This window comes from Eretmochelys imbricata, chromosome 9, assembly GCF_965152235.1.
Source record: "Eretmochelys imbricata isolate rEreImb1 chromosome 9, rEreImb1.hap1, whole genome shotgun sequence".
NCBI lineage: Eukaryota > Metazoa > Chordata > Testudines > Cheloniidae > Eretmochelys > Eretmochelys imbricata.
The window spans coordinates 76,364,983-76,390,710 of NC_135580.1; the positions used below are offsets into that span (position 1 = coordinate 76,364,983).

The following is a 25,728-nucleotide window of genomic DNA, read 5'->3' on the forward strand; positions in this document are numbered from 1 at the left end:
GGCGGGGGGAGGGGGAGTTCCACAAGTACTCCTTTTCTTTATATAGATCTAAGTATTTCAAAATGAGTGAAAGGTGTGAAATTTTGGTTTAGCTTCCATATCCAAAATATATGATGGTTTATAGCTTGAATGTTCTAAAAGTACTCTCATCTTATACAGGCATGTAATGTCCAGTGTCATGTATTCCAGACATAGCTTTCTCTTCTCTGCCTCATTCAATTCCTTTTCCATGTGTGTATAAGATATCCTTTCCTTAAGCATGGTACTGCATGCAGAGGTGATGACATATTACTTTCTGGGTTGTCAGAAAATGGCATGTGTACATTGCAATATGAGTTACTATCAGTTGCATTGTTTCCTGCTGAATGTTGTGATATGACGATGTACATCACATATCATGTCCCAGCATCTGCAGAGATAACATGGCAGCACTGTAGAGCTGGCATAGTGCTCCCAGTTCTTAGTATAGATGCTGACTAAATTGAAATATATTCTTTCCCTTGCTATATCCTGTTGGGTGGGTCTCTCAAAACAAGCAGATGCACACTGGGGTACCAAGATGGAAGGAGAAGAGGGAAAGGTATAATCTACAATAATTTGTTGCTTAAATCCTCTGGCAATTGCTGTGGGGCAAATCCTGATCCCAACGCATTTGAACACACAAAATCCTTAAAGCAGTGGTTCCACCATGATTCCTCTGTGCAGGGGAAGGTAACAGCTACAGTGAACAGGCACTATTGGGTCCAGCCCTCCATGGCCCATAAAGCGATGCTTCATGGTGGATCTCTCTGGGGCAGTAGAAAATAGCTGTCGGGGGAAGAGTTGTCTAGATGAAGTGGGAATGTAGCCTGTACATTTGCAACTACATGGATCCACTAGCCCAAACCTCCAAGTGGGGGAAGAGGCAGCCCCAAGTGTGTACTTGCTTTCTGCAGCCTGCACAAGGGAAAAGCTCTATGGTGACAAGAGCTTTGTGCAGGTCCATGGTTCGGCCCTAAGTGCTTATATTTTAAAACTCATAGACAGATCTATGGAGTCCTGAATTATTCCTGCTTGTTAATCATTTCAATTAGATCTGTATATGAATAAGAGTCAGCAAAGTCATGAGCTTCCTGCACTGACTGGAAGCTTTGAATCTCAGTGTTGGGAAAACAGTGATCAGGTTTACAAATTCAAAATTTGTTTTCTGTGCATCTTCTCCAGTATTTGCTTCAAAGTGGCTGTTTCAGCAAAGAAATGGCGCACTCATTCCCTAAAATGTCCACAAAAACCAAAGGGGTGGGAACACAGTCGAACTGAGAGAGTTTTAAAATGTGGGCTTTTCCCCTGTAGTTGTATTTTACCTCTTAGTTTATTTTGCCCTCTGAAAACTTTTCACACATTCTAGGTCATTAAAAGCATCACAGAATGCACTATTATGTGACATCACTGACAACCAAAGTTACACAGGTTGACAATCTTGCCCACAGATATTAATTTTAAAAAGCCATTGCCATACATTAAAGTGTATAATTATTTCTCTTCTAATGGACTGAATAAACTGTATGTATGTTTTTGCTTAACTATCCTTGCTTAAGTATAGTTCTACACAAGTGCACGGTTTACAGGGTATAACCTCTGCTTTTATAAACTCTGACAGAAGGTACAAGGGAGTTTAAAGTGGCAGTGAAATTAAATGTATGTCCTTTTGAGCCTGTAAACTGGTATTCTGTGGGCAGAAGGACAAATACATATTGACATTTCTCTAAACGGAGAACATTTTTACATATCAAACAGGATGCACCTGAAGGATGTATGTAAAACAAAGTTGTAATTTTCTGAAGTAAGGGGTTTTACTCACATCAAGTGAAATTCACCACTGGGGGAGTCCTGGCATGAAGCCCATGCACTACTTAGAGCCCACTTAATGATTTTCATGAGTCAAGTGGTGCATATGCCTTGTATAGATCCTCTGACAAGGGGTGAAGTTCACCATAAATTATATAAACAGTGTTTACAGAAGTGGCATTCATTTAGACTTAGATTTGTTTTAAAGTGAGTAATGGCCAAAGTTATTCTTTACCTTTTGGGTTTTGACACTTGCACACACTTTGGGTCAGGGACTGCAGAATTACCAACTTCAAGCATTCACAAATCACGAGTCAGGCCCCACAAATCATGAGATCATCTTAAAAAGCATGAGATTTTAATAAATAATTAAATATGGGGTTCTTTTTATTTACCTAATAGGTGATGAGTTTGTAGGGTGCACTCAGGGCACATTTTCAGAGTTTTTCTCTGCAATAAGGGCTAGAAACTTGCATTTTAAAAAATAAATAAAGCTGAGATTCTCACCAAAACCCTTGACTCCAGTAGCAGCAGCTTGAAGAAAAACACCAAATAGTGTGACATCCATAATAAAATTGTCAGTTGGCAACACTGCAACGTTCTCTGAAATACTGGTAGTATTTCACCAGGTACTACTGAAATAAAAGGGCACGTCAGGTGAGGGATCGTGTATCAAACCTGCAAGGAACAAGCCCTCTCATAAGTAGCCTTTAGGTGTAGGTATTTTCTAGGTAAGGCATGGGTATAAGTTAAGGCAGTAATGTAATGAACCTACAAGGCATGTAAGACAATAGCTTAGTTAAACAAGGCATAAGGCCCCAAAAGCCTTAGCATAAGCAGCTAACCAGGAGTAACCATAGATTGTAATATATCACAAGATAGAAGGCTGGAGTGACTAAACTGCTGACAGGTAACCCCAAGTTTACTAGTTTGTACCTGTTTGTGATATTTTATTTTAGGAACATCAACAGATGTCTGACCACAAGAATGCTATGGTAACTAATGATGTATATGCTAATAAGCTTGAGGCAAATGGACTCATAACCTATGGGAGAAGGGCACCCCAACATTAATACAGTAAGGAAGTACAAATAAGGAAAAAGGGTACAACTCCTACTGACTATGCATTAGGCACAGTGGCATCAGCACAACACATTATAAAAGTTGTATTCCGGCCTGTATGCATTGGGGAAAGGTAACTCTTGGAAGATGCCAGGATGACAGCCACTGGTGATGCTGACGCTGACTAACACTTCGGGTCTTTTTTCAAGCGATGGTGTGAGCATATGGATGCTCAGACACACATTATGTGTTATGTCTATCTACCTTGCTGGGTTGGAGTGTTTGTAACTTTACTAACTGTGTTAATAACATATTATAAATACAGAAGGTTTTTCTTAAGCATGAGTGTTGTAACCGTGCACATCAGGGTTTCCAGCCGAACAGAAATGCTCAGAATACTGGGTCTGATCTTGGGACAAGAACCTACCAAACCTCAGAGTGTTAATTGGAAATTCTTAAGAAATCAATAGATCAAGCAACTCGTGCTAATAATCAAAATGTCCGTATACATATCACTTGGGTGACCAGACATCCCAATAAAATCGGGACTGTCACAATTTTTAGTTCTTTGTCCGACATCCCAATATTGCGACTTTGGCCTCTCCAGTGGTTTTTTGTTGTTTTTTTTTTTTGCTTTGACAACTCGGCTCCAGCCGCTTTTTGTTGTTGTTGTTGCTTCCCCCATGTGTCCCGATATTTTGTCCGTTTCATCTGGTCACCCTACATAACACAGATCATTACCTGTTCCTATTGGACATTTTTTCACCCAACAAGCATTCACCAGTGAAGGAGTGTCTTATTGCATTGCTGTTGCTGACCTTCCACACCCTTTGATAGCCCTGGTGATATGTGATATATTTTTTATCTACGTGAGCAATTCAGAGAACTTGTTACGTTACTTGGATAGTGGCCAGTTCTTCAACCCGGACTCTACATTAAGTTTTCTCTATCAGTGGGGTGAAGGTGAAAAGTTCCAGATTTCAACTACCTAAAGTTTAGATCTGATCAGACCCAGGATTTTGGAGTGGGCCCATCTCTGGTTTTCTGAGGAGTCACTGATGAAAGCTAGTTGACTTTGGGGGAGGGTCATTTGTTTTGTTTTTTGGTGTATTTCTTGAGAAAACACAAAGCCATCTTAATTGCCATGCACTCACTGGGGAGCCCAGGAGCAAGGATGTAGACAGTCCATGAAAGGAATCCTCACAGAATGGAACATGGCAGATTCTCTGGAATGCTTTCTACTGTCACAATACTATAATCCTAGCTTGGTACCAGGAAACTGACTATGAAAGCAATTTTCAGATTGCATATGAAGCAAACTTACTATAAAAGGAGTGGAGGAACTGACAAGTAAACCTACTGATGCAACCCACAAGGTCTCACCCATGGGACTTGTGGTTCTAGATCATGTGATTACCATTTCCATTCGTGAACCACCGTCTCTCAACCAAGTAGGCAGTGGAAATGCTGTACCCCTTGAAGTGTGAGCCATACTACCAAAAGGGTCATGAGGCCTGGGCCTAAGGAGCAAATGAGTTGGGGATACTGTTTAATGTTTTAAGTCTAAACCGAATAAAAACCCTTTAACTCCTGATTTTTACTTTCAAATTTCAGAGCAAAAGGAAATCAGTGCAAATCTGTAGATGGGACTTTCCAGAAGTGGGAGGGGAGAGAAGTCAGGTGTTTTCCCATGGGGAAAGACATAAGTCTCATGTCATATTCAAATACTGGTGTGGACTGTGATATATGACAGGAGTCACTTTTACTTTAGTCTATATAGAGTCAATATATGATCTCTTCCAAGGCCATTATGCAAGCCAGGGAGTGAGGCAGGCAGAGAGAGAGGAGCAGCGGCTTTGAGAAGAGGCTGGTGCACTGGGAGTGAGGTCACAGTGGAAGGGGAGGTTATTCCTTGCAACGGCTACCGAGTTGTTAGCCTTTAGAGCAATGTAGGCCCATAACCCACAGGAATCAGGTCAGAGAGCACATCAGTTTACCAGTGTTGAGGAAACTTTTTAAGAAAATACACTTTTCACCTGAAGACCTATAAAAAGCAAGTGAAAAAGAAGAGACAACATGTCAGAAGCTATTACTGGAATGGCTGCTCTAAGACCATGGTGAAAAAAAATGGCAAGAGATCTCAAGTCTCACAGACAAGAAGCTTCGTCTTCAGTTCTCCTTCTGGCACTCAAAAAGGGCCTTTGGACAACAGGGCAAGAATAAGAATGGGCAATTTTATTTGCTGCCACAGAAATTGTAACATTAAGAGAAGTCATCAAAATTCTCTGCAGAGCAAATAAAAGCAGATGTTCTCCCTCGAGAGATCAGCCTGTAACTTTGTTTTTCTATAGTTTAGCAATCTCCACTTTATTTGAAGCGATGTTAATACATTTTTTAAAACCACAGATTCTGATCTTCACGGATTGTCACTCCAAATATGGACCCTTTCACTGCTGAGGCCTTGTCTTCACACAAAAACTCCACTGCTTTAACAATACTGCTGTAGTTAAAATAACATAACCCCCGCTGGGGTCTATATCCATATAAAAGTGCTGATACTAGTGCTGCTATTCAGGGGTGTCATTTCCTGTGGGGCGGGGGAGTAGAAGGGAGAGGAACACCTTCTCCTCCACTGTCAGACTTTCCATAGGGCTATATGCTCCACTTCCTGCTCCCCACCCAAAGACTTTGCAGCTTATAACATAACCACATATAACATTCTATATGCTGACACAACTCTCACCCCACTCCAGAATTTCTCTGATATGATGGCCCTGTTGCTAGTCCTGCAGAAGAAAGGCAATAAGCAATACAGGTAAAAAGGACCTGAAATCCACGCTAGGGGTTGCACCGATTTAACTATTTTGGTAGAAAATTCAACTTCCTAATAGAAATAGTTAAATTGGTATAAAAACTGTGTGTAGACAGTTTAAATGCAGCTAAGGTTGGTAGTAAACCAAATTTGTAGCCCTTTGCAGTCTTTGGCCTATATGACTGAGTGCTGGCCCCAGTCCTTTCCTAAGGGCTTAAGTGGGACTTAATTTTTGCATTGGTCCTGAGCTGGCCTTCTCCACAGGGAAGAATTTCACTCATAGTGAATAGGCTGTTGGAACTCGCCAGCAAAACTGTATTGCAAATAACCAAGGATCGGAAAACACATTGTTGTCTGAGACATTAACACACCTTTGTGGAACTTGTGTTACATTTGCAAAAGTGCATTTATTTTTAAAGCATGATTTTGCAAAGAAAATGGAAGACAAGCTGTTCAAATGTCATTGTGGTACCTTAAACATTTGTGTCTCCACCAAACAAAGCGCAAAACAGTAGCTTGAAGGAAATTACACAAAACACTTCACAATAGCTGACCAAGATATATAAAAATTCTCAGAGAAATAATTACAACTGTAGGCTGAATCCACATAGGGCAGTAAATTGAACAGTTGACTGCACAGGAGAAAGAAACTTGATTGACCAAAAAAAACTAATAAAAATTGCATTGTACAAGCTTGAATATACACTTAGGCCCAAACGACTTATGCATCTGTTTACATTTGTTTCAACGGGAGAACTTGTAATGCATAAAGTTAAGCGTGGGTGTACGTCTTTGGCAAAATACAGGGCCTAGTTAAGGCAATGAAAGTCTTTCCACTGATTTCAGTGGGCATTGGACTGGTTACTTATTGAACAAATTTGTCACTAAGAAGCTAGGAATAATTCCCTTAATTAAAATATATTTCCTTGTTATGCATGTGAATACTGAAATATCCCTTTACAAATAGCTGCATGTTTATAAACTATAACATTTATCTTTAAAAAACAGTAGGTGAGCTACCTCGCTTATTGTCAATATAATGTAATCATTTGCCATTAAAGATAATACCCAGTGTAATCATTATTTAAACCCAAGCGATAGTCCCCACCCTCAGCCCCCTCAGACCTGGGAGACACTAAATGGAAAGGCAATTTTGGCTGGGCCAAAAAGAAATAAAATGAAATTCAGGTAGTTACACTTAAGTATTTCAGCTACTTTTGTTTGTGTTTTATAGCTACACATAAGGCTTACTTTTGCAAGATGTAGATGCTGTTGCTGCTACTTAATGACAATTTTTGTCTTAAAATTCATTTTGAAATCAACATATTTACAAAGTGGATAAATAAGTACACACACATCTGACCGAATCAATCTCAGGTATAAGACCACTGAAGTCAGTGGAGTTACTCTAGGATGAATTTGACCCATTTTTAGTGGTGCTAATGTCTGCGTTCTGTGAAATAATACTTTGCAATTTGCTTGACTGTTTTCATAGCTAATGTATTTATGGGGGTACTCACACTGAGGTCACCATTAGAGCTGAGGGACTTATTAATTATTTACTCAATTAATTAGGCCTCTCTTTTTTTTTTTTTCCAACTAGTGGAACAATTGTGGGCAGATCACTCTTTCTGCTAATTTATTTGTTAGTTGAATTTACTAAATCAATCTTTTTACAGCATGGACCAACTGCAAAGCGCTTAATAGAAGAGGGTCATATGCAACAGGGAACAATGGGGCCTGCAGTCCTGATGTGAAGGTCCTGCATCATATAGCACACTTTGACTGGAAGCAGCTGAGGAGGAGGCAGCTGGCAGCAGGTGAAGAGCCCACTCTTTGATGTACAGGCCGCACTGTTTGTGGTGGTCAGCTGAAGAACTTAGTTGCCGAGTCCTGACTTCTGTTATAGCACTGGCTGCTGAGGGAGGGCGTGAGGGGGAGGGGGAGGGGAAGGATACACAGACACCTATGTGTGACTAAAGAGAAGATGTTTGAGATGGAAGAAGAGAAGGATATAAAGAAATGGAAGGAGAGAACAAGAAAAGATGGAAAGAAAATATGAAATAGAGATACAAATGTGTTGTGAATAACACAATATGCTTAATTCCAACAGCAGGCTCTAGCAGTACAGGATTTTGATCCACTAGAGACACCATAGTGTAGACAGGGCAACTGTGTACCTTTGGAAATGTGGTTGCCATATTGAATCAAGCTGCAAACCCTGAGGAGGCTCCACTCTGTGTCTCTGTGTGCTTTGACCTAATGCAAGCTTGGTTTTGTTTGTTAATTATTTCTCATGCTGTGCTGTATTTCTGTTGCAGAAGAGAAGTTGCTGAGAGGAGGGCACATTGGACCTCAGTGTTTGGAGTGTCTTTGGCTTGATCACAGAACCACACAAGTTAGGAAAGAGCTACGAGGTCAGTCAGGCCATCGCCCTGCAAAGGCAGCACTGGTCCCTACAGTATTTTCTAGTTCAGGTAGATCAGATGTGGCACTCCACCAGTTCACTCCAGTCAGGGGTTCTCCGGTCTCAAACACCCATAACATTTGACTGCTGATCTTAAATGAGTATTGTCTTCTATATTTCAAAAGACTTTCAGCATCACAAACCCCATCAAATAAAGCTGCAGGTGTTTCTATTTTACCGATTTGACTACAGAGTTATAGAGCAGTCCAAGATTTCATATGTAACTAGGTTAAAAAAAATGCTCATGGTTTTTATTCCTTAACTGACGAGGCGCTCTCCTTGCTCATCAGGCGACTCCTGATGATTGCGCTGCTGTGTCTTGATAACTGATCCTGAAATTCTGATGTTGTAAAGAAGTACAGGATTGGATCCAAACAACAGTCCAGGCTTGCCAGGCTTAAGCAAAAGGGCTGAGAGTAAAGAGTGCTTCGGTGTATGGCACAATGTGTAATAACGTTCTCTTTCACCATCATGTAGAAGAAGAAGTTTATGTGATACGGTGTGAAACATACAAAGAACACAGCTGCACACATAGAAACCATGCGTAAAGCTCTCCGTTTTTCACTGGTATTTTGCAAAGGCATTTCATATTGCTGAAGTGACTCTTTTGTTTTCCAGGTACAGTATACAATAATAATTAGAGGGCCCACAAATCCTAAAAGCTCAGCTATCGTTACCATAATCACAGAAGCTGTTTTACTGTCAATTTTCCTGACTCCGAGATCTGCAAAGCAGGAATTTGAATGGTTGGTTAAGTCAGAGTTTCTCATAACTGGAAATGGTAAGCAAGCAGCCCCAACCACAATCCATACCACAGCACTAATGGCGACGTCATACCTGCGCTTCCAGTCTTTGGCTTTGAACGGATGGAGGAGGAAGTAGTACCTTTGAATACTTATGCAGGTAAGGAAACAAATGCTTGCGTACATGTTGAGATACTTCAGGTAGAAACATAACAAGCAGAGAAATCTCCCAAAAGGCCACATGTGGTTTATATAATAATATATTCGTAGCGGTAACGAGAGAATGTGAGCAAGATCAGCTACAGCCAAATTAATCATAAAAATGACAGCTTTGTTTTTCTTACTGATGAAGCGACATAAAACCCACAATGCAGCACTGTTTGCCAGGAGGCCAGGTATGAATATTATGGTGTAAGTGGTTGCGTATAGAGAGTTTTTAAATGTTATATTAGGATCAGCACAGTTTTCTGAAGATCTGTTGCTCTGCATCTTGAGTGTGTCTGAGCAATCATTTGGGACTGGATGGAAGATTTCTGTAAAGAGTAAAAAAATAATCATAACATCTAGCTCTTACATAGCATTTTGCATCAGTAGATCATGATCCCCATTTTGCACATTGGGAAACTGAGGCTCAGGGAGGTAAAAGTGACTTGCCTAAGGTCTCCTAGCCAGCGAGCGGCAGAGTCTGGAATGGAACCCAGGTCTCCTGAGTCTCAGTCTACTGCTCTAGCCACGAAGCCACGGTGCCTCCCAAAACAATTGCTGTAAAGGCAAAGGCAATGCAAGATTGATCAATATTACTATTTCCTCACGTGCATTACTTATATTAGTACATTTAGTAGAATTACAGCCTAGAACACGTCCTCTGTATATCTCCTTCTCGCTCTTCAATGCTTTTTCACAAGCAGTAAGATACTTTGGGGGTTATGAAACCTCAAAGACTATTTCCCTCTATCTAAGGTATTTACCTTGTCCCCATTACCATAGTATCTGAGCACCTTACAATCAATAATGCCCTGGTGAGCTAGAGAAGTGCTATTACCCCCATTTTACAGCGGGGGAAGTGAGGCACAGCAAGACTAAGCAACTCAGCCAGGGTCACACAGGAAGTCTGTTGCAGATCAAAGAATTGAAGTTGGGTGTCCCAAGTATCCAGTGCTTAATTGCTGGAGCTCAAGCAATTTTTTACTTTCATAAGTGATGCAGCAGGTCCAGAGGTGCCAGGACTATGAACTGCCAAGCCTACAGGTGCTGGGGCTCTGCCCTGGCACAAATTAAGCACTGCAAGTATCAGTCTAGTTCCCTAATCACTTAATCACTCTTCTCTAAGTGAGCCAGGTCCATGTCACTGAAGCAGCAATGGGACCCTGACAAAGTCATAGCCATCAGTGAAGATGGGATTGATTGCTACCCAGGCTAGAAAAAGTCCTTATCTCTGACAACCCAGGATAACCTACAGTCTGGGCTAGACAAATGGAATTTACTTTCTTACTGCTCACCAAACACGTTGAACTACACCTAAAATGTGGTCATCCTGGGTCTCCCCATCACCGCAACACAAATCTGGGCCATAATTTTTAATTGAGCTGTTTAATTTTGAGATGATACTTTCCTTTTTCAGACTCTCCTTTGATTCAAACTTCAGACTGATCAGGGTGGGGTGAGGAATTTCCAATTAAACTGTTAAATTAGTACTTTTCCTTCTTTAAACCAAACTGGGATTTCTCCTCAGAGGGGGTAGTACAGGCAGGAAAAGTTCAGTTTGGGGATATTCCTGTTAACTCAAAATCCTGGGTGAGTTGCTTTACCAGCTCATCCAATGTAAGGGTAAAAATGAAGACTGGCTTCCTGTTTCCATGTAAATATCACAGAGTGGCTGAAGAAAGAGATGAGATTCCCAGATGCTTTTCTACATTCCTTCCATGGCTCCACTCAGGGAAGTCCCTGGCAGCAGGATTTTATTGTCTCCCTTTTGCCAGGAAGTGTGGCGCACCAGAGGCATGGAGCCAGTATGAAAGCACAGACTTTCTGCATGGCAGTTGCAGGCCTTCTGCTGATTCCCATTCCCCTATGATCCACGAGAATCCATTGGATCTTCTAGGTATCCCAATAGAATGACGATGGAGGGATTCTGTGAGGAAAGTTTCTTCACCTTAGTTCCCTGGAGGGAGTTTTACTATGAGGATATAGCATTGGGGATATTGATTCACTGCCAATGACTCATTTTCTGCAAAGTACCACCTACAGGAGGCATCTGCCAGCAGAAGTGTCTCTGTAAGTAGATGCTGGCCTGGTAACTTGTAGCATGTTACTCATACATGAGTAAGAAGCAGATGGTCTACTACAGGGTATGATCCAAATTCACCATTGGCCTGCTTATGCCAACACCGCCTATGGCCACCCGTTTTCTGTGCCAGCAGGCCCTGGGAGCAGCAGTTGTTGCTTACTCTCTTTTTTGCCCTTCATTTGAAACGTGTTTCTATTCCTCTGGCTTTTCTTTTCTCCTGGTATTAAACAGTAGCCCAGCAACGGATTAACGCCATACAGCACTAACAGCCACCACCTACACCCCACCCAGGAAACAGCCCACTGAAATGGCTGACTGAGATAAGTGGGAGTTAGGCCTTTTTTGAAAATACCACTGATCTGATCCGCATCTTTAGGCATCTAAATACCTTTAGCAATCTGGCCCATGGACTGCTGTTGTTACATGAACTTCAATTCCATTGACCTGAAATTAAATCAAAATGGGGTATTTCGGTTTCAGTCCCTTTGCATGCAGATGCCCCTAGATGCAGTTAGCTTTCATTACATTTTATGTAATAACTAAGGAATTAGAGTTCATAAGCACTTTTGATGTAATCAAGCACAGCCTCCTGGCTCACCAGCGAGACCGCTCCGACTGCAGGTCTTAAAAAGAACCCATGTATTAAATAAGCATCTGAGAAAACATATTACCATCCCTGCTTCAGTAAAGCATTGTCTGCATACAAGTGATTTCCAGTAACGCAGCCTTCATTTCCTAATGGCAAAATATACCTTCTTACAAGCACTCCAGACATGAGGAAATTCCTGTCCCTCAAAGGGTTTCTCACTGGTTGAGTTGCTCCTTGGCTGGTTAGAATCGTGTTTTCTCAGCTAAAAGATATAGGAGCAGAATGATGTAGGTCTAGCATTGCTGATAGTTAGAGAATAATGGCATTTTTATGCCACAGTTTTCATCTCATCCTATAATCTGTTCTTCAATTGGCCACAAGGTGTCAGTTTTGACAACCTTTCATTTCTTTTTGCCTTTTCTTTGAGAGAGATTTCTAACTCTGGTAAGCGAAAATAAGGTGTTGAGATACCATGGTGTTGAGGGCCACATAGATAGATATGGTATGACTACTTTTAAATGATGTTTTATTGGTTTTGTGTGTCTTAATGCCTTCTGGGATTGTCCCAAATTGAAAAGTTTGTGTTCTGATTTTTGACAATTGATACCAGAATAATTTCAGAGAAAAATCCCCAACTTCTTGATGTTATAGTTAGGGGAAAGTCCTGATTTAGGGAAATTAAATAGATTCTCTTTGAATCGGAATCATTGTGGCCACAGCTACATGGTTACAAAAATACCCTTAAAATGTGGTTGACAAAAAATAAAAATTAAACATCTGTATTAAATTAGCAATTGAACGATGGGCCTGTAAAAGGCTCTTTATTGATTTCAGTGGGCTCTGGGTCAGGCTCTATATGATGAAATATGAACTAAGGAGAGTGAAATGATTGGGAGTGCAAAATCATGGGTAACATTTATATGATAATAATGCTCAAGTATAGAGCATTCTCACACACCAATTCACTAGGCTTGCCACTAATTAATCACTTTATTTAAAACATGATAAAACTATCCTCTAAGCTAAAATACAGAAGGATCCTGTTAAACACCTGGCAGCACTGAATCCTCACTACAAAGCTACTGACAAAGCAAGGGCACCAACAGTATGTTGCATAGCACAGGTGGCAAGCTAACATATTCCATTCAATTATCTTTTTTCCCTTATAATGAAGACATATCACAGTAGTTTGGAAGTCACAAGAGGACAGTGAAAGCCTCTGCTAAAACAAATTCCTACTGGATCATTTTCTTCAGAACATGCCATTTCAATAAAATCAATAATGAATAAATACAATATTGATGTTTGCTTAATTGATTTGCATTTGTAAGACTGTGGTAACAAGGAAGGAAATGGTCTGTACTGGTACACACGATTACTTGGTTACTTGTAGACGAAAGTCTGCAAAATATTATTTCCATGGCAATATCAAGAAAGGAATGGTCAAGCTGAGACCAACAAGTGTAGGACTGTCATTCCTTGACTCTGCTGTTTTTTGGGGGGCCATCAAGTGGTGGTGTCCAGACACTAGAACTGATTTAACTATGTTGCAAAATCCTCCCTGTAGAATTGCCCCTCTGTGAGTGTTCCTGTATCTTGCACATTGCTGGGGTCACAATGAAAACAGAAACCCTCACAGTCAGCAGTGAAAAGCTCTACAGCTGAATCAAAAGGAAGGCTTCCCCTGGCTGAATGCTTAGCTGTGATAAATATGTATGTCTTACAGTGTTGTGATGCATGGCTAGAAAGGTTTAACAGCTTGCAGGCTGAATGACCCAAAGCTCACCTTTAAAGTCATGTTAGACAGATATGCAAATGATAATTAGAGCCATTCATGCTAAATGGGCTAGAACTTTGAAATCCAAACCTATACTGTTAGAAGTAATACTAATTGTGTGTACCTTAGATGTCACCTGTAAACAGACAGTTCCTGTCTGTCACTATAAGTATTGATTCAGAGATCAAAAGGGAATATTAACATTTGGATGAATCTTGGGTAAAATAATGTCATTGTCTATATTTGAAGTTTGTAATAGACTGCCTAATGGATAAATTGACCTGTGTTAATTTGTGTAACTAATTACTGGTAGTGTTCAGAAAGCAAAAGGTTACATCAAAAGCCTATTGTTTAACCAGGACTGTGCGGTCAAGTGGATGCTAGAACACTGTATAAAAGATCCTTGGGTCCTGATTTTGTCATCTCAGATCTGCTTAGGCTTCATCAGGGGAAGTTTGAGTCGCAAGACTGAGGTCCCAGTTATGCTGGTACGTCCTGAATATGAGATCTGGACATTGGACTATAACCTATGAACTATTTCTGAAAGAACTCTTTGCAGCTACAAAGCTCACCATCTATGCTGTGAATCTGAACCTCAATGAATTGAACTCATGTCTGTATGTATATTGATCTTTTAACCATACTCTCTCTCTCTCTCTCTCTCTTTTGTTTTTTAATAAATGTTAGTTTAGTTAATAAGAATTGGTGATAGCGTGTATTTGGGTAAGATCTGAAACATTCAGTAACTTGGGAGGTAATGTGTCCAATCCTTTGGGATTGGTAGAACCTTTTCTTTTATATGATGAAATAAGATGTACAGAAATTGGTACCATATTTGACGTGGGTATCTGGATGGAGGCCTGACGCTGGATCACTTTAAGGGAACTGTGTTGTTTTGACTTCTGAGTAACCAGTAAGGTAATAAAGAATCTGTTTTATGCCAGCTTGGTAAATCTAAGTATTGGAATATCCACAAGCTTTATGGGGATTGTCTGCCCCATTCTTTGCAGTTTACCCTAATTGAGTGACCATAGCTGGCTGCCCACAAGTGTCAATATGAATCAAATGTCCACTAATGTATTCCATTATTCCACTATGCAGTGTAGTTGTAGCCATGTTGGTCCCAGGAAATTAGAGAGACTCATAACTCATAGACTTTAATGCCAGAAGGGACCCACAGTGTGGGGAGGAGGTGAGCAGCCATCAGTGGTTAAGGACTGTTTAGAAAAGCTGGACATACACAAGTCCATGGGGCTGGATGCGATGCATTCGAGGGTGCTGAGGGAATTGGCTGATGTGATTGCAGAGCCACTGGCCATTATCTTTGAAAACTCATGGTGATCGGGGGAGGTCCCGGAGAATTGGAAAAAGGCAAATATAGTGCCCAACTTTAAAAAAGGGAAGAAGGAATGCTTAGAGGAGCGGAAGTGGATCAGGAACAGTCAACATGGATTCACCAAGGGCAAGTCATGCCTGACCAACCTGATTGCCTTCTATGATGAGATAACTGGCTCTGTGGATATGGGGAAAGTGGTGGACATGATATATCTTGACTTTAGCAAAGCTTTTGATACAGTCTCCAACAGTATTCTTGCCAGAAAATTAAAGAACTATGGATTGGATGAATGGACTATAAGGTGGATAGAAAGCTGGCTAGATTGTCGGGCTCAATGAGTAGTGATCAATGGTTTGATGTCTAGTTGGCAGCCAATATCAAATGGAACCGGCCACAAGCGTCAGTCCTGGGGCCGGTTTTGTTCAACATCTTCATTAACGATCTGGATGATGGGATGAATTGCACCCTCAGCAAGTTTGCAGATGACAGTAAATTGTGGGGAGAGGTAGATAAGCTGGAGGGTAGGGATAGGGTCCAGAGTGACCTAGACAAATTGGAGGATTGGGCCAAAAGAAATCTGATGAGGTTCAACAAGGACAAGTGCAGAGTCCTGCACTTAGGATGGAAGAATCCTATGCACTGCTACAGACTGGGGACTGACTGCCTCAGTAGCAGTTCTGCAGAAAAGGACCTGGGGATTACAGTGGACAGGAAGCTGGATATGAGTCTCATAGACTCATAGATATTAAGGTCAGAAGGAACCATTATGATCATCTAGTCTGACCTCCTGCACAACGCAGGCCACAGAATCTCACCCACCCACTCCTGCAATAAACCTCGCACCTATGACTGAGCTGTTGAAGTCCTCAAATCATGGTTTAAAGACTTCAAGGTGCAGAGAATCCTCTAGCAAGTGACCCTTGCCCCATGCTGCAGAGGAAGGCGAAAAACCCCCAGGGCCTCTTGCAATCTGCCCTGGAGGAAAATTCCTTCCCGACCCGAAATATGGCGATCAGCTGAACCCTGAGCATGTGGGCAAGATTCACCAGCCAGATACCCAGGAAAGAATTCTCTGTGGTAACTCAGATCCCACTCCATCTAACATCCCATCACAGGCCACTGGGCCTATTTACCATGAATAGTTAAAGATCAATTAATTGCCAAAATCATACCATCTCCTCCATAAACTTATTGAGTTTAATCTTGAAGTCAGATAGGTCTTTTGCCCCCACCTGCTTCCCTTGGAAGGGTGTTCCAGAACTTCACTCCTCTGATGGTTAGAAACCTTCATCTAATTTCAAGTCTAAACTTCCTGATGGCCAGTTTATATCCATTTGTTCTCACGTCCACATTGAGTCAGCAGTGTGCCCTTGTTGCCAAGAAGACTAACTACATATTGGGCTGCATTAGTAGGAGCATTGCCAGCAGATCAAGGGAAGTGATTACTCCCCTCTGTTCAGCACTGGTGAGGCCACATCTGGAATATTGCATCCAGTTTTGTGCTCCCCACTACAGAAAGGATGTGGACAAATTGGAGAGAGTCCAGCAGAAGGCAAAGAAAATTATTAGGGGGCTGGGGCACATGACTTATGAGGCAAGGCTGAGGGAACTGGGCTTATTTAGTCTGCAGAAGAGAAGAGTGAGGGGGGATTTGATAGCAGCTTCAACTACCTGAAGGGGGGTTCCAAAGCTAGGTTGTTCTCAGTGGTGGCAAATGACAGAACAAGGAGCAATGGTCTCAAGTTGCAGTGGGGGAGGTCTAGGTTGGATATTAGGAAAAATGATTTCACTATGAGGGTGGTGAAGCACTGGAATGGGTTACCTAGGGAGGTGGTGGAATCTCCATTCTTAGAGATTTTTAAGGCCCAGCTTGAGAAAGCTCTGGCTGGGTTGATTTAATTGGGATTGGTCCTGCTTTGAGCAGGGGGTTGGACTAGATGACCTCCTGAGGTCTCTTCCAACCCTAATATTCTATGATTCTATGATCATGATCATCTAGTCTGGCCTGCTGCACATTGCAGGCCACAGAACTCACCCACCCACTCCTGTAATAGACCTATAACCTCTGGCTGAGTTACTGAAGTCCTCAAATCATAATTTAAAGACTTCAACTTAGAATCCACCGTCTACACTGAAAGTGTCCCATGCTCCATGCTGCAGTAAAAGGTGACACCCCCACCCCCCCGCCCAGGGTCTCTGCCAATCTGACCCTGGAGGAAAAGTCCTTCCCATCCCTGAATATGGTGATCAGCTGGACCCTAAGCATTTCAGCAAGATTCACCAGCCAGACACCTGGGAAAGAATTGTCTATAATAACTCAGAGCCCTTGTGACTTCCCCTGGTGTTATCTGGACCAGTGATCTGCTAGGTCACTCCAATCCTCGACTCTGGGAGCCAGCCTTACCCTGCTCTTCTGTGAGAACCCCCACTCCTGGACTGTTGATGCATGCCTCTAGCATGTAAGCTGCTTGGATTGTGCAACCGAATGACGCTAACCTATAGCTCTGGTCCCACCCCTACTAGCAGTCACAGACTGACTACGTACCATTGTAGGCAATGTCATTACACCAATCTCCTCCCAGACACACCCCTAGAAACCTCCCTCTTGCAGTGTCCAGTTATGCCCCGGATGCTGCAAGCTTATATAAGTTCGTCAATTTAACAAATATATTTATATGTACCAGGCTTGTTATCCCAAGGGGAGTCTCTGACATGCTTCAAACCAAATGCACTGCTTTAGGTAGAATAAACAAAGAAATGTATTAACTACAAAAGATATATTTTATGTGATTATAAGCCAAGCACAACAAATGAGGTTTGGTCAATGAAATGAAAGCAAAACGCATTCTAAGCTGATCTTAACACTTTTGTTGCCCTTACAAACTTAGGTGCTTCTCACCACAGGCTGGCTGGTTGCCCTTCAGCCAGGCTCTCCCCTTTGATCAGAGCTTCAGTCATTTGGTGGCGGTGTTTGTAGATGGGGGTGGAAGAGAGAGAGAGCATGGCAAATGTCTCTCCCTTTATCATGTCCTTTCTTCCCTCTTGGCTTTGTCCCCCTCCCTGCCTTCAGAGGCAGGTGAGCATTACCTCATCGTAGTCCCAAACTGACCAAGAGAAGGGGGGTGACTCACTCAAGAGTCCAACAGATCCTTTGTTGCTGCCTAGGTCAGCGTACTTTGTTCCTGTGAGGCTGGGCTGGGTTTGTCCCATACATGCCCTGATGAGAAGTGAACTGCCCCTCTGCTCTTGGAGAGTTTTTGCCTGGGCTTGTTTTAAGCCATGAGGACACATTTTCAGCCTCATAATTACATACATGAAATTACAACCTATAACATTACTATAACAACAATGCTCAGTGCATCATGAGCCTTCTGAAGATACCCAACATGACAAACTTTGCATTGGATACCACACAATCATATTATAAGGATGAACATAGGGGTACAGGGCATTCTCCTGCGGTACAGAGCATCACAGCCCTCTCCATCTAGTGTTCCATCACCAGCTGTTGGAGGATATTTGCTACTAGCAGTCACAGGACTGACTACGTACCATTGTAGGCAATGTCATCACACCAATCCCCTCCATAAACTGATCAAGATCAGTCTCGGAGCCAGTTAGGTTTTTACCCCCACTGTTAACGGACTACCCCTATCTTGTTTGGTCCCTTACAACATGTGTGAACTACTTACGCTAAACAATCTGATCCACTTGGCATTTTGCTGTGACACAAGGAGTACCTTTCCCAGACCTGAAGAAGAGCTCTGTGGGGTTCAAAAGCTTGTCTCGCTCATCAACAGAACTTGGTCCAATAAAAGATATTACCTCATCAATCATGCATCTTCATTATTCCACTGGTCACTGATACTGATAGGGAAAAGTTTGTGCCACTGTCCCCTCAGCACCCACACAAGTGCACGCACCTTCCCAGATATTTTGCCATAACATTTCTACCATGCTGGGACAAATTCATCATTGGTATGAAGTGGAGTAATGCCCAGGATGAATTTGGCCCATTTGCTCTGACAGGAGTAAAGTTCTGAGCACCATCCATTGAGCCATATTTCAACAATAGACTTTATGCCAGTGGTTCTCAACCTATTTACTATTGTGGGCTGCATACATGACCCACAATGTGTTATATGGGCCATATCCAATACTACCAGTATGGCCTGGAGGATTTCACATGGGCTGCAGCTTTGTGCTGACTGGGCCGCAGGTTGAGAACCACTGCTTTATGGCTCTTTAAAAGAAAAACCCAACATCCTTATTTCATATGCTAAAATCTCATGCTAAAGCTAAAGGTCTCTCCCACTTGAGTCTGTGGCAAGACTGGCTTTGAATGCTAACTGACTCACCAAAAGAGGAATTCCCTTTACATTTACTTAGCTTTGGAACCCAGCTGTGCTGCTGAGTTTTGTCTGTAGTTACCTCCAGGATGCACAAACTGTTAGTCACCAGCCACCAGACAGAGGATTGCACTATTAAATTCCCTCTCATCTCTAGCCACCTGTTGGAGTGATTGCCACAGTATTAAGGAGTCTTAAGTAAACCAGCTTTAGAAAGTGTGATTTAAATGCATCCATCAGAGATCAAGCTATGTCTAATCCAGTTTAATAATTGCAATCCTAATCCATGCTGCAGTTTCCATATCAGTGGCAACTGCCTCATAGTCTCTGAGAACATTGAGCCCCACCCTTTAGACTTTTGTCACATTGTGTTTTCCATCTCCAGCTCAAAGGAACACTATCATTCTGTGCTCACAATTTAATTACAAAGCATCATAGATTACATATAAACAACAGCTAGAACAAGAAATCTTTTTAGTCTAATGAAAATCCTTTGCTAGATGAAATAGCGGTCTGCTGGAATCTCCGTTACCATCAAATACAATTTAAAAATAAAAGATTTGTACTGATTTTGACTCAGAAATTACACCACAGAACAAACTAACCTCTTGTAACAAGATTTGATAGTAATTAAGGTACTATTAATTGCAAAAGCATAAAATTTCACTCTCTCTGACACCCGTGGTTTATTACAGCTACTACTTTAGCTCTTCCATGCTTGCAAAAAATGTGGCGGGCAAACAGATCAAATCACCATAGTGCTTTGGCCTGTGCTTCTGAAATCTCTGTCTGTATCTTTATCTTTATGGAAAAGCTACTTTGAGAAAACACTCATTGCAAATACTTTTTTACAATATAAAGTTAGTAAAACAAAGTGTGCTACAACAAGCTTATCTCATTGTAATTTTCCTGCTTTGACAAGGGGATCTCCACAATGAAAAGCACAAGAAAAGCACTATTTTAATGTAGCATATTCCAACAGTGCAGGTTCATTAGTTTTTGTTTTAATACGTGAAGGGACAGCTTGAAAAACAGCCTTACCTTATTGCACAGCAATCCTGCTGATAACTGTAGACTTGTGCAGTTAGAAGAGGAAGTAAAATATGACTCTACACGCACTGCAGAAAGCTTGTTTACATCTAAGCAAACAACTTCAGTAATGACGCCACTGACTGGTTAACATAAGGTTAGACTGTGACCGCATCCAATGTTGCTGTAACAAATTTCACTGAACACACATTAGGATTGGTGCACACACCTCAGACTATATACGTGCTTGAAATCAGGACGTGTCAGTCTCACGCACGTTGTGGTAACCTGTACAAAGTGCTTATCGCCTGAGGAGTGCTCACAACTCTCATTGTGGTCCATTCCCACTAACTTCTACACTATTCCATTAGCTCTCATGAGCTCTCTCTCCAGGACTGTTCCTGTGAAGCCTCCCAATGTCACCCTTCCAAGAGCCAGGCTGCCACGGAAGACCAGGCAGAGCTATCACCCAGGGAGAAAGCTCTTCTGTGGGCCAGGAGGGTTCCTTCCCCTGTAGGTCCCTGAGGCTGGGATTTGCACCTCCTGGCCTCCTGTACAGGCCTAACTCTGAGCTGATGTTTACAGAGTTCCCAGGGCCTCACCTCACTCTCCAAAGTGAAGTTAACATTTGGCCCAAAGTATTTATTTTTGGGGGGCGGGGGCACCTAGTCAAAGAATGTATCCAGCTAGTGCCTTGTATTTGTCCCTGCTGTTTGTGCAGTGTTTATTTCTTGTTCCACGTGATTGTTATGTACAGGGCCTACTCCTGCTCCCACTGAAGTCAATGGCAAAGTTCCCAGCGGCCTCAGTGGGAGCAGGAGCTGGCCCATCAACCTTGATAGACAGAGAAATTAAAACAGTTTTAAATTTATGGTGGCAACCCAGCACTAGAAATGAGAATCTGTAACCATCCTGAAATGTGTCAGGCTAACAGGTGGAATCCGGACACCAGTGAAGTAAATGGCAAAACTCCCATCACTTCAGTGGGGCCAGGAGTTCACCCAAGATCACTGACGTTTAAAGTGTCAGAGGGCCCAATCCTGCAGTCCCTTTGGGAAGTCAGTGGAGTTTTGCCTGTGCAGGTGCTGCAGAGTCAGACCTGTGGTTTGTAGCATGTAACCGTCACTATGTGTCAGCAGTAAATGCTCTTCTGCATCCTGTTTAGGGCACAGTATTAGAGTACTGGCGAGAACATCCCAAGTTCTATTTTCTCATGGAACAACAATTTAGTCATTGATCTGTCAGCTCACAAGTCTAAGGGCCATACTGTATCTATACCTGATACGTATACAAGGGAGGATGAACGTGCAAAAGCCTTCCTCTCTTTCCCCCCTGCCTCACCTGAGTCCCCAGTACAATTCTTCCTCCTTGTGCTCTCGGGGTGCAAATCACCCAAAAGACGGAGCTATGCAAAGGAGGTGGGTATAAGCCTGCCCTCTCCACATCAGCCATGCAGCTGGCGGGCCTCACCCCTTTCCACCAACAGCACACATACTGCACCTTTGCTCTGGGAACTGGGCGAATTATAAATTACTGTGGCTTTGTAAACACTCTGCCACGACTGATGCTTTACTGTTTGAGGCTAAAAAAGAGCTAAAAGTAATGGCATCTAATTCCACTAATACCCTTTAACCCCTAGATCTCTGGTTTATAAACCTCTCTGTTTCAAAGAGTTGTTGAGAAGGTTGGTAAGAACTGGAAATGTATTGTAAGAAGTTTGCTTTGCAGTTATTTGCATGACTTGGTTGAAGAGAGGTATCAATCCTTTGGACAGTATTGCGGCTTGTCTGCAAATCCTGTTTTTGGTTTTATTAAGTTCCTCACGAGAAGTGGGAACAAATTTACTTTTGGGTGAATTCTAACGAAGTTGGTTTTTAAATTAAATGACCTCAGAATACCCAGTAGTACAGAATACTGAGCAGAAAATATTTTGGAACAGCTATTTAGAAATAACTCACTTACCAAAACTGAGAAACAATTTGTAAAATGCAGATGTTATCAGCTCTATTTCACATGCTCTACAGTCTGCATGCTTATAGTTATAACCCCTCCTGGACCTCTCACGTTTGTCACTAACGGACTTGGTTTACTTGGGCAAAGGTAAACCTCTTTGTAGAAGAAAGACATTAGATTAATTACAGTTGCAATTGTTTGACTTACAGTTGTACAAATATAAAGGGAGTGGTTGAGTGATCCAGCGACTAACGGGTCTGAGTTCTGGGCTCTGTCACTAACTTTGCTGTGTGTCTAGTCACTGAGGGAATCTCAGAGCCCAGATAGACAGACTAAGGGTTGCAGGGCTCATGCTATGGAGTTAAAAATAGCTGAATAGACATTGTGTCTTGAATTATAGCTCAGTCTCAGAAGCCCAGGCTCCTTTGCAGGGGGTAGAGCAGACTCTAGCAGGCTGGAGCTTGCAGTAGGCTCTAGCTTAAATAAAAAATATATAATTGTTTAATACAAGCTCTTGTTGCTTTTAATGCAAAGAAGAACACAAAGTCTAGCTGACTCTGTTAGGGGGCAGGGATTCAAGGTGAGGGAATCATCCAGAGATAGAACACTCTGCATTCTCTTTCATGCTGATTTTACATTCATGCTTGTTTTCTGTGTTGCTTTCCATAATATAAGACTAAAAGTGCATGCTTTATTTATTGAAAAGGGAACAACATTAATGAGTTTTAGTTCATGTAAGTGTTTGGTGAATAGCAGTTTTTTTATGCAGATATGTATATTTTCACATGAACAAGAGGACTAACATATGAAGGAAAAATATTTACTCTTCTGATTTAAAAGTTACTGTTGTCCAATTAGGAACCAGACACAAAAACTCATGACTTACGTTAAGTCAAACACCATGGATAAGTGAGTAATCAAAGTGAACAAATGCCCATAGCTTGAAATTTAATCACATAAACACTTTATCAAATGATTGTGAATAGCTAGTAGATATTTTTTAAATTGATCTGTTCACAAACAAGAAAAAGGCTAAATTTGTAATGAATGTTATTAATATTAAATCATTTGTCCAGTTCCACTAGAAATATTTGCTAGTGGTTTTTAGTATTCCAGTTATGTACCCATCAAGAACTACACAAAAACTGATACCAGGAACTGAAAATAATGCACTGATGTAAAAATGTATAAACATGTTTATTCTCAAATCCAGACCTGTACCCTAAAAGTAGAAAGCAGAGAAATGAATATACAAGGCAAGATAGCTAAAAGTCAGAATATGTGAACAAAATATAGAATCTCCAAATGGGTGTGTGTGTTAGTGTTAAAGAAAAGAACAGATGTGTGGGTGTAGGCATGCAAAAAACCTTGTAATGTGGGGTTCAATTTTTAATTTTTTTAGCTATATTTTTTTTAATGACGACTGAAAGCTTGTTGGTTTCCGCTGGACCTTTTATTAACAGGAATTGGAGTTATAGGTATCGTTAAATGATTGTATTGGTGATTCTCTCTGGCCAGGTTTTCCCTAGCCATAGTGCACGTGCATAGATTTTACTGTACTTTAATTTAAAGGGTACATTTTCAGATCTTAATTTACTGTATATACAGTACTTACGCTGCACAGAGCCCAGTTCTGCACTCCAGTAGCATACCGTTCCCTCTTGTTTAATCACTGGGTATACCACTAGAGTAAAACGTCTGCAAGAGGTGCTATAGGTAGGGCCCTACCAAATCCACAGCCATGTAAAATGTGTCATGGACCATGAAATCTGGTCTCCCCTGGTGAACTCTGCTCTTTTGTGTGCTTTTACGCTATACTATACAGATTTCACGGGGGAAGCCAGAGTCTCTCAAATTGAGGATCCTGACCCAAAAGGGAGTTGCAGGGGGGTCACATGGTTATTTTACAGATGTCACAGTATTGCCACCCTTATTTCTTCATAGCCTTCAGAGCTGGGTGGCCGGAGCGTGGTGGCTGCTGACCAAGGGCCCAGCTCTGCAGGCAGCAGCGCAGAAGTAAGGGTGGCAAGGCAGTACCATGCCATCCTTACTCCTGCACTGCTGCTGGCAGCATCTCTGCCTTCAGAGCTGGGCCCTTGGTCAGCAGCTGCCACTCTCCAGCCACCCAGCTCTGATGGCAGCACCACTGCCAGCAGCAGGGCAGAAGTAAGGGTAGTAGTACCGCACTGCCCCCCCCACACACACACACAATAACCTCCCCCACAGCTCCCGTTTGGGTCAGGACCCCTGCAATTACAACATTGTGAAATTTCAGATTTAAATATCTGAAATCGTGAAATTGATGATTTTTAAAATCCTATGACCATGAAATTGACCAAAATGGACAGTGAATTTGGTAGGGCCCTAGCTATAAGGTATCACAAAGCCATTTGTTCATATAAAAACTGTTGTGTAAGTAGTAATAATACTTATCTCTTATAGTAACTATGGACAGGACAAACTTCAAATGCTTCAGAGTCTGAGCTAGATTCAGATGAACGCCCAAAATCTTGGATGCTTATCCAGAGTTGATTCAAACCACCTAAGCATCTTGAATCATCAGAATTGGGATGAAAATTTCTGAGCCCTGAAGAGCAAAGCTTTCTCACAAGAAGTCTGGGACTTTTCTTCTGGTCCAGACAAAACTACCACACCATGAGAAGAGTTTTTTATTTGTGGTATTTTGGTACCTCTGGTTTGGGGCAGAAACTGGAAGTGGGAAAAACACGTAATATACACTCTCTGAAAAAGTTTGGTTTTAAATTGGATTCTAAAAATAGATGAAGTTTCATGAGGGGTCTTTATTAAACCTTATTTGACCATGCCTTATGTGACAGTCTGTATCCCTATGTCCACTCCTTTTTCAAGACTATGATAAATGCCATACAAACTATGCTTTGTAAGGTATCATTTGAAAACTCATGATTTGCTGATCATTATTGTCCTGGTAAAATACGTCTGACCATATTGTACATAAAGTCACATGTATGATGTTATTGTTATATGTTATATGTATGATGTTATATTGTTATATGTTATTGTTACATGTATGATGTTACTAAGACATATTCTAAATCTAGGGAAGCAGCTACAAACCAGTTCCTCAGAGACAAAAAGCAAACTGACACCTGAGCCAGGTGTCAAGGAAATCAAACGAACCATCTCCTGGTTAAGTGGCCACACTTTGGCAGGAAAAAGGGTATAAGCAAGAAATTTACGTCTTGGAAAAGAAACTGCTGGAGATTCCTGTCCCCACAGACTTTCTATCTCCTGAACCCCAGCTAGCAATGATTCTCAAAGAAGAGGAAAAGGTGTAAAAATGGGGATCAAATGCCACAAATTATTCTGTCCTTTCTCTCTACCCACAGCAGCCACAACACCTGGAAGAGCAAAGGAAACAGCTCTGGCCTCGGGGAGGAATCCTGACTGAGAAACATTCAGCCAGTAAGAGTGCTAAAGCATGTGGTGAGAGAGACTATTGCTTTGAATTCACTTAG

At 41.7% G+C, this 25,728-nt stretch overlaps 1 protein-coding gene across 2 annotated transcripts; it reads right to left on the bottom strand.

Annotated features, from left to right (window-relative positions):
- Positions 1-6,089: 6,089 nt before the first annotated feature.
- On the bottom strand, positions 6,090-20,386 carry LOC144270446 (putative P2Y purinoceptor 10). 2 transcript variants are annotated; one of them, XM_077826921.1, is made up of 3 exons: positions 20,291-20,384; positions 9,566-9,673; positions 6,090-9,444 (listed from the first exon to the last, which is right to left on the bottom strand). In XM_077826921.1, exon 3 carries the CDS (start codon positions 9,398-9,400, stop codon positions 8,420-8,422), a length of 981 nt encoding a protein of 326 aa, XP_077683047.1. In that variant the 5' UTR covers positions 9,401-9,444; positions 9,566-9,673; positions 20,291-20,384; the 3' UTR covers positions 6,090-8,419. The 2 variants fall into 2 exon arrangements, with proteins under 2 accessions (XP_077683047.1, XP_077683048.1); XM_077826922.1 differs by lacking the exon at positions 9,566-9,673 and having other exon boundaries at positions 20,291-20,386.
- Between the last annotated feature and the right edge of the window lie 5,342 nt (positions 20,387-25,728).